General features: G+C 41.4%; 1 protein-coding gene across 13 annotated transcripts in view; it reads left to right on the top strand.

Annotated features, from left to right (window-relative positions):
* The window catches only part of LOC135373022 (uncharacterized), a 63,071-nt gene that overhangs the window by 9,531 nt on the left and 36,506 nt on the right, over positions 1-17,034 (top strand). For 2 of the 13 annotated variants that reach the window (XM_064606332.1, XM_064606322.1), the window contains exon 1: positions 15,600-15,675. The exons of 7 other annotated variants lie outside the window; for them this stretch is intronic. Coding sequence is in view for 1 of the 6 variants with exons in the window: in XM_064606325.1 (XP_064462395.1) it covers positions 16,940-17,022 (83 nt within the window). In the remaining 5 variants the exon portion in view is untranslated. 4 more of the 13 variants (XM_064606335.1, XM_064606330.1, XM_064606323.1 and 1 more) reach the window with 4 other exon arrangements.

Here is a 17,034-nt window from a genome sequence, read left to right as displayed (position 1 = left end):
GTATAAATAGGCATCCATTCTGTACATTTATTTTACAATCATGAAGTGTTTTTTTTTCTTCTTTTCATTTTTTTTTTGGGGGGGGGGGTCCAAAACCAGCACTGATTGAAAGGGCCGTTCCTTCCGATGTTCAATCGAACCAGCCCATATGACCCAAAGGTCGTGCTCGCCTCTCCCCCCTCAGTTTTGCTTCCAAAAAAATATCATGGTCTCCTTACTGCAAATAAAGATATCTTCCCGAGTTTCACTGGACCATGTTGAACTACTGCCAATTTAGGCGGGGCCAAAGTTCGTGTGAATCGCGAAAACCATGCCACGAATACATCTAACTAGTGACCAGGGTTTTGCGTCTCGGGTAGACCTTTGTGACATAGAATGAAAGAGTGTGGCCCTAACATTCTCCCAATGTCAAGTTCTTCATTCGTGTTTCATTTTCGGCAAGCGAAACAAGGCTGCATTTTGGCGGTATTTCATACAACTTTGCTCCCTAGCCAGCCTCAGGGTACTTATTGCTAAGAGCACTCTTCGCACAATCTGGAAGGGACAAAAAAAATTCAGCGTGTTCTTTGCCTTCCATACTTCAAAATCACATGTTTTGAAGGCCGACCACATAATACTTTTTGCCCCATGTAACTCCAAATGCCGTACTTTTGGTAAAGTTGGGAATTTTCAACGCGGTTTTTGAGAACGAAGCGTTCGGTCAAGAAAAAATCGAACGGATGGAGATGACACATCAATGCCCATAGTAACGCATATAAAAAATAGAGAAGGTACTTTTTGATTAGGGCGAGAAAATATATATATATATATATATTGTTTTTTTTTGTCCCACCCACTCTTCAGATACTACGCTACGCTGGGGCGCGCGCGGCTGGGGCGCGAGGCTTGATTCCGCGAACAACGTTTTTTTTTTTTCCTTTTTTCGTGTGGTTAAGTTATCCTATCCGTTATGGGGAACCAGAGCATACATTATATGTACAGCTAAATCACACCTATGCAACTACAGCGTACTAGCGCGAGACATTCATGTGGTGCTTGGTAGTCTATCCACACCGAACAGCTGGCTGTTGAATCTCCACCCAAGCAGGCTGAAATTATAAAACAGTTTATTTTGCAATTCATACAGCCTAGATATTGTATTTTCGCGATTGTAACAGTTTGAAGTAAGAACAAAAAGGCACCCACATAACTGAATGCACAACAGTTTCATTATTATTTCATATTTTCTTTTCAAACGTTAAAAAGCAAAGACGACCATTGGTAGAGTATCTCATTAAAAGTGACCAGTACAATTTTCTCTGCACGGCGAAAAGGACTTGAACGCTGCTGCAATGAAGTTTCCGTGCGCGCCACGCACTTTCATACCGCAGGCCTTCATTTTGCACGCGCGCGTTTGGTGATAGTTACTCGTGAGCATTTCTCACATTATTCACCGCCACGCTGTGCGCGTTTTGCCTTCACTTACTTAAATGTAGCAGCACGCTAAGTGAAAGCTCTAGACAACCATAGCGAAGAAACACAACGACTCTCCTAGGGTGTTGAGGAGATTCAAAAGTGCCTCCTACCATTCCCACTTCAGCCATTGTTCAACACGACGACTTCAGCAAGAAACTTGGAGCACGAACAACGTCTGTGGTCACCCGGCATGCATCAGATGTGAGAGAGACGATCATAGATAAATCAGCTGACCGCGGATGAGCTCTCCTAAGCCGATTTCAAGGCCATGTGTTAAAGGTTTCGTGTATGTGAGGAATTGGAAACTCAAGAAACGTGCGCAGAACCCGCGCAGTGCCCACAAACATCGCTTACCATAGATCCTTCAAAAAGTTAAAGCATATGTGTCACATGAGATTTTTAAAGGTATTCATTGTATATAATACCTTGTATTAAATGTTGTAGATCTCTCTCACCTCTTCAGTATAGACTCTCAGCAATTAAAACTTGTCAGGGAGATGTGATCATTGTTTCAGTTAATAGGCATGCACGTATACATGTATGCTATAAGAAGAAAACGATTTCTTGATAAGGCAAATTTCCTGTCTACTGATGTTGTTTGCATCTACTGTTGATCACATTCATGCCGCTCTAGGTTTATCTCCGGCCCTTTGGAACTCTCTCAAGTGGCCTTTGCTTCAGGAGGAGCGCCCTCGAGCATGTCAATTAGTTGCAAAAATATTGACGTATTTAAGAATATTACACTGCTTGAGTGATTTCAGTTCAGGTAAGTTGCAGTGGTAGTGAACATTTCACGGTGTCGAAGGCGCGGTTCCTTCAGGATATACGAATGTCTTCGAGCACGTGAGTACGCAAGGAGGACACTCAATTTGGCACAACCGGGCCTGCAAGTTATCAGAACAAAGAAACAAATAAAAATGTGCTGCACTTCGAAAGGAGATAAGCCTTGTGTCTCAAGGAGGCGTTACCACTGTCTAAGTAATTTATTTGGTTAAGGTTACATCAATACCTAGATTAACTGGCCAAACGAGCGTGATCTAATTGCGTGAAGTAATTATTTGTGCTGCTTCGGTGTGTCCATATCTGCGAGGCATTACTCCAAAGCCTCCGCTGCCGCTCACTAAAAGACTAAAATTTCTACGGCAATGCTTGATATAAATCACACTGAACGTATCTACAACAACGGCTGTGATTCTACGGGACGACTTCTTTCTACCATGCGTTTATGCATGGTAGAAAGAAGCATGGGACATTAGACACTGTTGTTGTTAAACTCACATCACTTCTTATTGAAATATCGGCAGTCAAATGTGGTGTAGCACAAACTCCAGCTCTGCAGCAGTGAAGGAATACAAAACATAACGTAATTAAACGGACTGTGAAGCGAAGAATAACCCCCATATTTCTGCCCATTACCGTGCACAACATCACTGTTCGATAGAAGCATTACTTCTCAGTTCGGCATATTTTTACGCATAAATATTTTGAAGATTGCCGGAACATGGACGGTGCTGCCAACGAACAGCAAAAAAAGAGCAACTTGGGTCCAGGGTCCAAGGCTCACAGGGATTGGTCAACTCCTAGAACGTGAGTTAATCTTGTAGAGAACAAAGTTAGCGCACATTATCTTACAGCTAAACGCCATTTTAAAAATGAAGCTCGCTTCCATATTTTCTGCCTTAATAATAAATTCAGCTACTTCGCCGCTACGAGCTACGATCCGCCGCGCCATCTGCAAGGCTGTCTGTGTTATCGCGTTTATTATCTACGTCGTGGGGGGTGATGTTGGTCGCGCGAATCAGAAAATGGAAGTAAATGACGTGTCTGTGGCTGCTATGTCACATGTTCGTGAAGTGCGGTAGGGTTCTGTGGCTGCCACGGGGAAACATCCCATGTCATCATCACTTCTTTATTTATTGTTGGTGTTGTCGAGTCACCTACATATGCCTTGCGCTGTTTTGGTGTTCGTGGATGCAAAATCGCCCTCGTACATCTTCGACGACGGGCGTTTTCTACCACAAGATTCCATATGAGAGTGTGCGAAAACGAATGTGGTTCGAAGCACTCAGATACAGCGGTAGTATCGTCTGTGCTGAAACCATATTGCTGCCGGTGAGTACGAAGATGCCGTAGAAGGCGAATTGCGAAGACGTCTGCAGCAAACTGCAAACAACTGTTCAGTACCCAGTGATTTTGCTTCACCGAGGTGACGAGTTCAACACAATGAATTAGGTATGTACAGGTGTCACACACATATAAATTATAATATAGCCACGACGTAATCCATTTACCTTGTGTTATCCTACTTGTCCCCTACTGTACATCGTCAATATCAGCTAATTTAATTTTAGGGGCCTTCCATGCAGTGTTGAAGTGTCGCCAGAGTGCTTCGTGTGTGTGTGTGTGGTCCACATTGTCACTGTGTTTGAAGCCCCACTACTGGAAGTGTTCAAAATGTGTCGCAGCTACAGTGAGCCATGCAAAGTTACCACATCATATTGGTCCTAAATTTGCACAGTTCCTCTATCTCGGACGCAACGGTCATTTCTCTTTATTGTCTTCCCGATCCTACCTTCTCTGAGATAAATATGGTTCTCCATGTGTTTCTACTCATGCTTTCAGTTTCTTGTTCTGTTGAATAAATCTTCATTTGAGAGTTTCCAGCAATCACGCTGTCTACTGTGTTTGCCCCTGATCTATATTGATGTGGTATAAAGTAATAGCACATAAACATGCAAACAACCTACCAACAACAAGAAAACAACCTTGCCTTGCCTTGTCAGCATGCCAAATATTTTTGTTGTGAAAGAGTTGTAGGTAGTCCTAATTTTGGATGGAAACTACACTATGTGGTAATATATTCACATATCTTAAATTTTATTCGCCGGAGATATGCTGTTTTTGTTCAACTTTCATTGTGCATCTTTTTTGTCCCACTTAGCACACTTGAAGAAAAGTTCTAAACTTCATATCTTAATCAAGGTGAAAGGTCATTGTTGGATCTGTCTGCAGCATTATTGTTCCTGTACTCTTTTAATCAACATACAATACAAAAGTGCAGAAATGGTAAAATATAACATGGTTATTAATTTTAAAAGTGAAAGACAAATCTGTTTATACTCCGTTTGTTTATTTTGTTGCAGGTTTTACAACTCGATCAAGTATGTCAAAACGTCGGAGGGCAGAAAGCCCTACTCTGTCTCATAAATCCTTTGACAATAAAAAAGAAAAACATATATTTTGAGTTATGACAAAAATGTTGCTTCTGCTCTGATATTATATTTCAAATAAATGTCACGATGCGTTTGTTGTGTACATTGAAGCCAGTTTCAATTTGCAGGGCTGCAAAACGTACTTTACAAAAGTACATTTCAATTACAGTAATAGAGGACTTACGTAATATATTATTTAGTCATTTTGGAGTACTGTTGCTCGCAGCAATGCTGCATGGTAAACCGTGAACCCAAATCAAGGGCTTCTAATACTTTAAGTCAGCCATCAAGTCTTTCTTTTCAAATGTTAGCTGTTGACATGACAATGAATAATCCCAATATCGGTTCAAACATTAATTGGCATTTGGACACCTGGTCAAACCTGGTCAATAAGAGGCATATTCAAAGGTCATGAACAGAGTTCAGCTGAACGACACTGATGAAAATTGTCTTATTTATTCCGCATACAGGGTGTCCCACCGAAAAAGGGCCAGGGGTTAAAGAAAAAGCGGAGTGCTCTACACAAATGGAACCAACTGTACGTGCTTGGCAATTCTGTGGTCCATCCAGAAATATTTTTATCGCCCTCCTTATCAATTAATCAGCGGTAATTAATTTTCTAACTTTTTAATTATCGGTTTTAGCTCTCAGATGTCAATCAGGAAGTTGTAGTACACGTTGAAAAAGACGCAACTGAAGTGGTTCGAGCTTGCTATGACTTGTGGTTTCGTTTTTTCCCGGGTTTAAAAATTGGTTTCAGAAACCGCGCGCATCACAGAGCGCTGCCCATAATTCGGCGCCCGCGCGCGACGATTGCAGTGCACTCTGATAGGCGTGCCGTGAAGCAGGTGAAATATCTTCCTCTCGTGTGACGTGGCCCAAGGATGGTCTCCAAGCGCTATTCTCAAGGTCAATGTACGCCGGAGGGCGCTGGAATCGTCACGCGCGGGTGCCGGATTGTAGGCAGCGATTTGCGGTCCGTCCGGTATCTGAAACCAACTTTTAAACCCGGGAAAAACAAGCAAACAAGCCGAAACCACAAGTCATAGCGACCTCGAACCACCTTAGTTGTGTCTTTTTCGACATGTACTACAACTTCCTCATTGACATCTGCGAGCTAAAACCGATAATTAAAAAGCTAGAAAATTAATTACCGCTAATTAATTGACAAAGGGCGATAAAAATATTTCTGGATAGACCACACAACTGCAAAGCACGTACAGTTGGTTCCATGTGTGTAGAGAACTCTGTTTTTTCTTTAGCCCCTGGCCCTTTTTCGGTGGGACACCCTGTATATACAAGACATGAGCGTAATCTACAAATACAGGTATGCCCCCAGGTTACTTAACTCTTCAGGAACAAAAAAATAATTATAATATGCTGTGACTGCAAAGAAAAAGCAATGAGAAAAGCTTGCAGCAAGCAAGAAATGAATATTTGCTGACACCAATATGCGCATTTCTACATGTGTGCACACGGATGGTGAAAGCATCCCTGATAGAATGAACGACGCAGGCAGGACGAATGCTTTCTATTGTACTTTCTCAGAGCATCCCATATCCTTATGAATAGCCTACAAGTGACATAAAGGAATTTCCTGCAGAAATGAGGGTTTTCCGTCCAGTTTGTCGTTAAGGTAGCGCGTAAAAACAAAACGGCGCTGCCGCGTACGTTCCCATGCCCTTCGGTTTCTCGGATGTATGTAAAAAAGACTTGCGGGACTTCGGTGTGAAGGCACAGTATTTCGAAATATTTATTAGTTGTAATGCAACTGCCTATCTGCTTTTCACACGCATTCTCTACCTCTCGGCATCAAAAGCCCTGGCCCTAGTATCCATTGGTTTACACTTCCCAAATGAACACCTGAACGACGAAAAAACAGTGCTTACACAAGTGCTTCTTCCTCATACATGTAAATTTCACAAACCAGTCCGTGTTCACGGCACCGTCAGCTACTGGTGAGGACGAAGGTGACACCGGTAAATCTCTGGACGAGGAATGTTCTGCTTCACTTTACAGCACGCTATCGCACGAACAGAAGTCCTGTGCAAGCGATAGTTCTCGGATGCGGAATTTAGGGCCCTCATGTTGAAGGCATTCTCGACGTAGTAAGTGGTCACAAATGCCCACTGCCAATTCGATTAGAGAAAAGCTATGCCGATTTCAGCGGAGTTCTTTGATATTTGAACTTTTCAAGGTTCAAGCTTTTCGTTGAACATAATGTTTCGACAGGTTTATATTCACTTTTCGGTCCCTTTAAGAATCGAACCGCAGACACCCGTGAGACACTGTTTGTATACATCAGTGTACTGGCACATTACAAAATTATGTGATGGCTGCTAGCGAGCTTACCCTCTCATATTTTTCATCCAGGGCCGACTTTTTTCACCATTTTTCCATCTGTGGCGACTTCGTTCGCAATTTTTTTCCCGGTACAACAGGTGTGCAGTAGGCGGTTTACATGCAAGCAAACACATACAGAGGATAGCCATACAGAAAGTACAAGTGAGAATATATTTATTAAAGTGAATAGTGTAGGAAATATTGTTGTGACTCTACGTGAAGGTGAACATTAAGGTGAATGTTATACTTATTACAGGTATGAGGCAATAGCATTGAAGGGGTATCACATATCATACACATTTTTTATTAATGGTAATAATATAAGTTTTCAATAGTACAGAACTAAATGGGCTAGCACGTTTGATCAAAGAAGGTATTTTTAATCAATATGGTTGCAATCAAAATTACAAGTTTTATTATAAAAAGTCTAACATTATTATACGTGAGCACATTAATGGAGTTTTAATTACAAAGTTCTCACAGGAGGGGGGGGGATGTACGTAACTTCAAGCACAACGGCTAATATCCCAATATGCCACAATTAATCACATTCTTATGAAGGTATCGGCGGAGTTGGCGGAAAGCCTTCGTTTGCAGTCGCCCATTTTTCAACCTGGGTCGACTTCTCTAGCGATATTTTTTTCCCAGGGCGCGGTGGGTGGTGCGCGGGTGAGGGATTGTCCGGGTGCTTACCAACGGGCCGAAGGGCTGGGCGTGCCCTTATTGTTGTGCATTTTTTTACCCTGGGCCGACTTCTCTAGCGATTTTTCCGCCTGGGTCGACTTCATTTATAAGATTTTACCACAACCGTGTGGTAGTCGGTTTACATGCAAGTAGGGACATGCGCACTGGAACTCTACCAAGCGACCATGCCATTACACCTGGGCCGACTTTATTAACGATTTTTCCCGCCTGGGCCGACTTCCTTCACAATTTGTTCAGGTGGTGCGTGACTGATTTACATACAAGTAGGGGCATGTACACTGACAATAAATGGGCCGTCTTGATTCGTAATTTTTCCCGCTACTACAGTTACGCCGTGGTCGGTTTTACATAAAAGTGGGAACATGCACACGGACAACCCCACCAAGCGTTCCTGCCATCACACTTGGGCCGACTTCATTCGCGATTTTCACCCTCGGTCGGCTTCATTCGTATTTTTTTCCCGCTACAACAGCTGCGCTGTAGGCGGTTTACACGCAAGTATAGTGATACAAAGGATACCCATACAGAGAATTACTGGATGAAATATATTAAAGCCAATAATGGCGGGAATTATGTTGTGACTCTGCGTGAAGAAGAAAAACCGAACTAAAACATGAAACGGAAGAAACACAATACACATAATAAAGAATATGGGAAGCTAAGTTGGAAGAAAAGCTCAACCGAAAAAGAAAGCAAAAGAAATACAAAAGACATAATAAAGAATATGGGAAACTGTGTTGAATAATCCAACACGACACAATTAATCAACTTCTTATGACGTGAATAGCACACATGCAAGGAAATAACGAGAAACACGATCATCAGCTAAGAGAGAACAAAACTCATCACGTAAACAAAAGATACATACAGGAAAATAATTGAGAAAACAATCTATCAAAACAGTAAACATGCACTGACTTAACACTGAATAGCAGAAGAAGAGTCTAAACGGCACATCTTCCAACGTGTAAACAACAGACACGTGCAGGGAAATAATATCGAAACAAGCTACCAAACAAGAAACATTACAAATTTAATAAATTGAGATGGAAGTAATCTGTCTTTTGAACTATAAAATCATCCTTGCGACCTAGTCTAGTCGAACAATATACAATTTTCGCCCTACTGAGGCACTATAAACATTACCTTGACAGATGTATCCAACACACAGTACAGCCAAGCTTTACACATTACAGCCAATCTTTGCTACTTGAGCCTGGTGGTGGTCGCTCTCTCCCTCTATACATCCCAAAGTGAAGAAACCGAACGTCCTTTGTCGATCTATGGGGTGGGGAACACTCTGTCTCTCTTTCACATTACTTCCTCTAAATGGAAATGTTCTTAGGACTGATTAAGTTTGCACAGAGGCAATTTTTTTATTGATCAACTATCGCAGATAGATGTTATTATTATGTCATTATTCGATTCTCAAGAACATAGAATAACATAATAGAATAGAATATACATATTACCTAACAGAAGAACTACACACGTAATATGAAATTACTATGAAATGAAATTTACTGAAATGAAATTGAAATGAAAATTGCACATAAAACATGAAATTAAAACTGTTTTCATGTTACGTGTGTGATTCCCTCTTCGCGGGCTCCTTGACAGTGTTTCTCCTTTTCCCCCCTTTTCGACGTAATAGAAGAACATAAGAATTCTATCAAAAACAACAAGTAGCAAGCAAAAAATCTAGGAATAGACGTCAATATCAGCGCAAACTGGTTTTAGACAAACATTATCTAAGCAAGCAAGACATATCATCTGCGGAAACAATACTCAATCAAAACATTGCATTTAATGTATTTCGGATCAGACATAACTATCATGCATACATTATTCTCAACTCGCAAAATATCTATCGAGTGAACATCTGAAGCAAAGAGCGAAAGTTAAGTGTATTCAGTGATAAAAACAATACTAATTCAAAACGTGAAACAAATTTAATTACATCATTTTTACGATAACTTTGAAACAGTAATTTATCCACGAAACAGACAACTATTTTCTACAACAGACAACTGTTCTACATTGAAGAGATGGACATATTTTGTACTCGTTACCATAAGTCATGGGAAGATATGATAAAAAACTGCTTCGAAAAAGAAGAGCAGCGAAATGATCCTGTTATCACAGCATTTCAATACTTCTTAGATATGGTCGTATTCTGAGATATGCTACAAATTTCGGAATTGAAGGTGCAAGAACTTGTATGCCACATCTACAATAGTTATAAAAATATTTGTCTGGCATCCTCGGAAGGGCCATTGGAGTTGATGGTGGAGTTTTTGAGGTTTGCTAGTGAAGAATTGAAATACACTAGACCAGATGTGATTGTAATCATTGTGTAAACTTGCACTTTGTTGCGATGAACTTGCACAGTCTCTTATTGATGTTTCCTTTCATTGTATGAAGATTCTTGAATGGCGTGCATGGGAGTATTAGATGAAAATCGTCCGGTGGTCCACCGCAATTGATATGTTCGTTGAGTTTCAATAAGTGATGATACATCAGACCTTGTACGACAATATTCAACTTCTGTTCATTCGACGTCATTGCAAGAATTGGGAGAAGAAAATAATTGTGTGACGCTCTAGTGGAATACATCACGTGATAAGATCTTTTATGCACTTTCCGTTTCAACCGTTAGGTGCAATTTCAACAAATCCGTAATGAATCGCGCGATATGGACTGCTTGTATATGATAATTTGATCAGATTGCTTTCTTTATTAATGCAATGCTCAGTGCAATGATTACAATTACATCTGTTCTAGCGTATTTCAATTCTTTATTAGCAAACCTCAAAAACTCCACCATCAATCCCAGTGCTCCTTCCGATGTTGACCTGCAAATATTTTTATAACTATTGTAGATTTGTCATACAAGTTCTTGCACCTGCAATTCCGTCATTTGCACCATATCTCCGAATACGACCATATCTAACACGTATTGAAATGCTGTGATAATAGAATCATTTCGCTGCTCTTCTTTTTCGAAGCAGTTTTTTATCATATCTTCCTATGACTTATGGTAACGAGTACAAAATCTGTCCATCTCTTCAATGTACAGCAATTGTCTGTTCTGTTTTCTATTTTGTTTATACACTTATAAATCATGTCGTTGCTCATTTTATTTATTAAAAATTTGTTATGTTATCAGGCTTAGAATGTTATTAATATCCACCTGCCTTGAGAATTATGAATATCAATTTACAAAAAGATGTGATGAGTAAGAAGAAGAGTAAGCAGCTTCCCTCTCTCACTTTAATTTTTTCGAATCCACTAGTGGGTTCTGGATTTAAAAGACAGGTTTCTGTTATGTATTCGCGCTGCTTGTTTTGAAAATGTTTCCCTGAATTAATTACTGCTTTGACTTTGTTTCAGACGATCACTCGGTTGATCTTAATAAAAATATTCTACGAGTTGGTAAGGCATTTCTGAGTTGTATCCGTTGACTTCCTCTCTAGAAAACTTTTACAATAATTTGCATTTGATATTGGTTGTTTGTTTGTAGCCTCTGCGTGTAGAAATTACTGTTGCAAAGTTATCATAAAAATGATGTAATTAAATTTGTTTCTCGTTTCGAATTAGTATTGTTTCTATCACTGAATAAACTTGACGTTCTCTCTTTGCTTCAGATGTTCACTCGATTGATATTTTGCGAGTTGAGAATAATGTATGCATGATAGTTGTGCCTGATCTGAAATACATTACATGCAATGCGTCTCGTTTTGATTGAATATTGTTTCCGCAGATGATATTTCTCGCTTGCTTAGATAATGTTTGTCTAAAACCAGTTTGCACTGATATTGACCTGTATTGCTAGATTTTTTGTTTGCTACTGTTGGTTTTGATTGAATTCTTATGGTGTTCTTGAGAATCGAATAATGCAAACATTTATTTGCGATAGTGGATCAATAAAAAACCTCGCCTCTGTGCAACGTTGGCCAGTCCTAAGAATATATATTCGTAGGAAAGAACGTGAAAGAGAGAGAGAGTTCCGCGCCCCATAGATTGTCAAAGTACGTTCGGTTTCTCCGCTTTGGGCTGTACAGAGGGAGAGGGTGATCCCCAACAGGTTCAAGTAGCAAAGATTGGCGGTAGTGTCTGTGTTGGATGCCTCTGTCCAGGTAATGATTATAGTGCCTGAGTAGGGAGAAAATTGTATGTTGTTCGACTGGATTAGGTCGCAAGGATGATTTTATGATAGTTCAAAAGATAGGTTACTTCCATTTCAATTTATTAAATTTGTAATGTTTCTTGTTTGATAGTTTGTTTCGATATTATTTTCCTGCATGTGTCTGTTGTTTACACGTTGGCAGATGCGCCGTTTAGACTGTTTCTCTGCTATTCAGTGTTAAATGTACTCTAAAGCAGCACCAATCAAATGTCATTTAGTGTGGCTATTCGATAGTCCAAGCCACCAGGTCAAAAACTGCGCAAGTTTCATTTCAATAGACGGCGCAATTAATTAGAAAATTACAATTAAAGATTACGGGCAACACTGTACTAGGTATTCGAAATGAATCCGTACTCCTGACACATACGGCGGCCACCACATTATATGCGTATAACACTGGGACCGACATAACAATCCACCACAATCCACCATAAAATCCGCCCCTGCAATCCACACAACGATCCACATCTGAGGATAAACGGATAAGCGAACTGAAATGAAATGCTGAGCCGTTGAAAAAAATGCGTCAGACGTTCAAGAAGCCAGACAGCGTCGGGACTTGTTTGTTCACAGAGGTTCACAGAGAGTTTGTTCGTTCGAAAGAGGCCGCGAACAGAAGGAGCGCGCAGGCGCAGCAGAGAAGTAGGGAGAGCCTCCATCGAACAGCGGCCAGCGCTGGGTTACTTCGCAAAAACAGGGGTTAACAGGTTAAACTGTTAACAGGGGTTTCAGAATGCATAGGTAAACAGGAAAACTAATAATATGGTTACTAAAATATCGAAGTTCCGATGTAATACTGTGTAATACCAATTTTCAGTGTTGCCCGCTGTACAGGAGGTTGTTTGACACCAGGCGTCGCACCGCTCAACTACGCCGCATCTTTCATGGCAAATTAAAAATATTTATAGCGCGTTATCGGTCGTATGGTTCCGGATATGGTATTTAGAAGCAATAAAGTATCTAGTCACATCACCGGCATATCATGCTTGTCTACTGCTTTACAGTACCTTTAAGTCCGTGCATGTTTATAGTTTTGATAGATTTTTTTTCAATTATTTTTCTGTATGTATCTCTTGTTTTCGTGATGAGTTGGGTCTTTATTAGCCGATGATCATGTTTCTCGTTATTTCCTTGCATGTGTGCTACTCACGTCATAAGAAATTGGTTAATTGTGTCGTGTTGGAATATTCAACTTAGCTTCCCATATTCTTTATTATGTGTATTGGGTTTCTTCTGTTTTTTTTTTAGTTTTTCTCTTGACTTAGCTTCCCATATTCTTTACTATGTGTATTGTGTTTCTTCCGTTTCAAGTTCTTTTTGGGGGGATTTCCTACTTCACGCATGCAGGTGTGCTATTCACATCATCAGAAACTGATGAATTGTGTCGTATTGGAATATTCAACTTACCCTCCCATATTTTTTATTATGTGTACTGTATTTCTTCTGCTTTCTTTTTTGGTTGACCTTTTCTCCAGACTTAGCTTCCCATACTCTTTATTATGTGTATTGCGTTTCTTCCGTTTCATGTGGTGGTTGGGTTTTCCTGCTTCACACAGAGTCACAACATAATTCCTGCCATTATTGTCTTTAATATATTTCATCTTGTACTTTTCTCTATGGCTATCCTCTGCATAAGTATACTTGCATGTGAAATCGCACACCCCAGCTAAACTATTGTGCTTGAATGTATGTACATCCTGTCAGAACTTTGTAATTAAAACTGCACTATGGCGATTAATTTTAGACTTTTTATAATAATTGTAATCATATTGATTGCCATGATATCGATTAAAAATATGTTCTTTGATTAAATGTGCTATCGCATTTAGTTGTGCTAAATTGAAAACTTGCGTGATTACCATTAATAAAAAAATGTGTATGATGTGTGATACCCCTTCAATGCTATTGCATCATACCTCTAATAAGTACAGTCGACCCGCGTTCACCCGGACGGCTCCTTTTCCTGTGAAAATGTCCGGGTAGCGGGGGAACCGGATAAGTGAAACACGAAAACCCAGAGTGATCCTAAAATGATATATTTATTGACCATTACACAGAAAATTATCCATTGTCATATGTTTCATTCTAACAATTGTTTCTTGCAAACCTTTGCTAATGGCATTAACTTGGGAAATATTGTTGTATTGCTCGAAAAATACTAGAGCTGTCCTCTGTGCCGCCAGTGCATTTCCTACCGTCACAGCTGGTGCATCCCCACTTTCATCGTTAGGTTCTTCTTGAACACTATCGGAAGCGGCGGCACTGACGATGTCGTCACCTGTGATTGCAGCGCAGGGGTCCTCGTTGCGGACCTTCTTAGTCTGAAATGACCAGACTGCTCAGCGGATTACTTCCGTGTAACGCTCAAAGTCGGAGAGGGAGAAAATTCTTTAATTCTTTGTAGCAACACCCCCTTTGTCTCAGTAAAAAGGAGGCCACGACCACGGTACTCCACCTCGCTTGACTAGGTGTGGGTCAAGTGTCTTTCCTGGACAACGACCGGATGAATGAAGCCGATTGTTGGGGATTATTCACTTCTGTTCCCTAGAATAATTCTCGTCCGAGTCAGGACGCTGAAGTCCGGATAAACGAGGGCGAAATACATGGGGAGAAATCCGTTCCCAGGCTTTTTTTGTTCGGATAGTACAGGATCCCGATAAATGAGGTCCGGATAAACGCTGGTCGACTGTATAACATTTGTTACGTGTATCGTATTGTGTTTCTTCTTCTCCAGTTATTCTTTTTTGTTCTTGCTGGGTTTTTCACCTTCACATAGTCACAACATGCTTTCCTACACTATTGACTTCTATAAATACAGCGTGTTCAAAATTAAGCTTTCACTAGCAGTTTATAAATTGGCGAACAAAAGGAAAACTGGTGCTATTTTTCTCTTCCTTGAGTAAGGAACAGGTGCTACATAAGTAGCAGCACCTGTTTCTTACAGAAGTAGCGTAAAGTTATCATCTGGTTGCCTGTCATTGCTGTGTTTGCGTACCGCTCGTGACAGCTTAACTTTGAACACCCTGTATATTTTCACTTGTACTTTCGTGTATGTGTATCCTTTAAATGTCTATTTTTGCATGTAAACTGCCTACTGCACACCTGTTGTATCTGAAAAAAAAGTGGTTGAAGTCGACCCAGGCGGAAAAATGGGGAAAGAAGTCGGCCCACGCTGAAAAATGTGAGAGGGTACCAGCTCACGCAGCCCTCCCCCAGTCGGTAGGCGCGCAGACAACCTTCCACCCGAGCGCCGCCCGCTGGCGCGTGAAAAAATACGCGAAAAGTCGGCCCAGGTGCAGGGGAGCATAGAAAGTAGTGAACCCCGACCTCCTACGACCAGACACAGTACAACTTCTGTGGCCTCCTACTGCTTTCTATGGTCACCCCACCAACATGGCGGCCGGCGTGCGTGCCTGTCTCCGACGAGCTCCTCTAGCGCGCGATCCAGCCTTATACATAGAGATCAGTGGATAGGGCGGGCAGATTTACCGGTGTGGCCTTCGGGTTCTCAGGAGGAAACACCGATAAGGCGGGTCGCTTTCCAAGACAACACGTTGGGCCATTGGTTGATAAAAGGAGTCATCCACTTTTAACATTCACGCCTTTTTCGATTGTGCACCAATGACAGAAGATATCTAATCTCTTCTAAGAGGTCTAAGGGAAGAGAAGTGGTCGACGCCGATTACTTTGACGTGCATAAGGCACCATGAACGGTTAAAGTGTTCGCGGACTGCTTTGTGGAGTTTGCAGGAGGTGTCGGTACTTTGGTCGGTATGTCGCTTTCACAAATATATTGCATAAATCAGTCGCGGCGTTCAACGCAGTATATGGCATTATAGCTTGTGCATCGCAATGCGTGGTTAACAGAGTTGCTGTAATTCTTCGCAGTGCATTTGATGGAGTTCGCGTGTTGAGCGTGCTTGCATGTTTTGCCGCGCAGGAGGTTACAGGGGCGATACCGTGGTGTCGATAATTCCGATTGAGTGAGTTGAATGCTGTGACATGAACTTAATAGTGTTGCACTCCATTACTAGCTGTGTTTAATAGATCGAAGAACTTGAAATTCCTCTTTCCCGTGTTCCCATATTATAGGTATATCACAGATGTATGGAAGGTACACGTAGTGAGTTTCTGTGCGAGGGCGGTAAGAACTTTGCTTTCTAGGGACCACATGAAGACATTTGCGTACGTATTCGCCATTGAACTCGAATTAGCTCTGTTTAATGACCAAGTCAATTCGAGCCACGATCGCTTCCATGTGTTTTGCTCGTGTTTGTTATGGAAAGGGTACTGCACAGAGCCATGATTCTGCCGTTGTGTGGGATATTAGCATACAGAGATGTTGCATCTAGCATGGCGAGTATTGTTTCATTATCAAATGTGCGCGTATTGTTTAAATCTCTGATTATTCTGGGGATGTGTGGTGCGCCTTATACATGCGATGTCACTTTAATCGGAGTGTCATTTAAATAGTCATCGATGAATTTCTGCTAGTCTGTTGTTATTAGAAAAATACGCCTGCCTAGCACATCAGCCGTTTAGAATAAGTTGGCGTGTACCTTGCGGATTTTTTGGAAGCACAGGCTGCGGCACTAAAGTGTGTCACATTTCCGTTACTTCATAAGTGGAGAAGATAAAGTCCAACTCGCCTGACATTTTCTTTAGCAGTCCTTGCCGACGTCGTCAGTTCGCACACACAGGAGATAAACATTGTTCGAACTCTTGACCCCATGCATTGTTTCGGTCCGAAACAATGCATGGGGTGCGAAGTGGGGTGCATGGGGTGCGAACGAAGTGCCTCCGAAACTTTCGGAGGCGCTTCGTTATGGAAGCGCGTTTCACAACGAGTTTCGCCACATCACACACAGGTGGCGCAAGGCGCCAAGCGAAACCGAAACTCTTTGAGCAAGAGGGAGGTAGTCTTCAAGCTGTGCAACGGTTTCGCTTGGCGTATTGCGCCGTCTTCTGTTCTTACGAATGACGGCAATATGGCGCACTTGAGCGCGGCACCCTGGAGATAGAAACGACCTGGCCGATGTTTGATGGAGTAAGGTATTTGAGGTCATCGCGTGTAATGACCTTTCGGTTGAGGAGATACTGCGTGGTATGCATTATAAGGTCAGTGTACTC

The sequence above is a fragment of the Ornithodoros turicata genome, unplaced genomic scaffold (genome assembly GCF_037126465.1).
Source record: "Ornithodoros turicata isolate Travis unplaced genomic scaffold, ASM3712646v1 Chromosome183, whole genome shotgun sequence".
Lineage (NCBI taxonomy): Eukaryota > Metazoa > Arthropoda > Arachnida > Ixodida > Argasidae > Ornithodoros > Ornithodoros turicata.
Note: the sequence above shows the minus strand (reverse complement) of the source record. Positions and strands in the feature narration are given on the sequence as shown.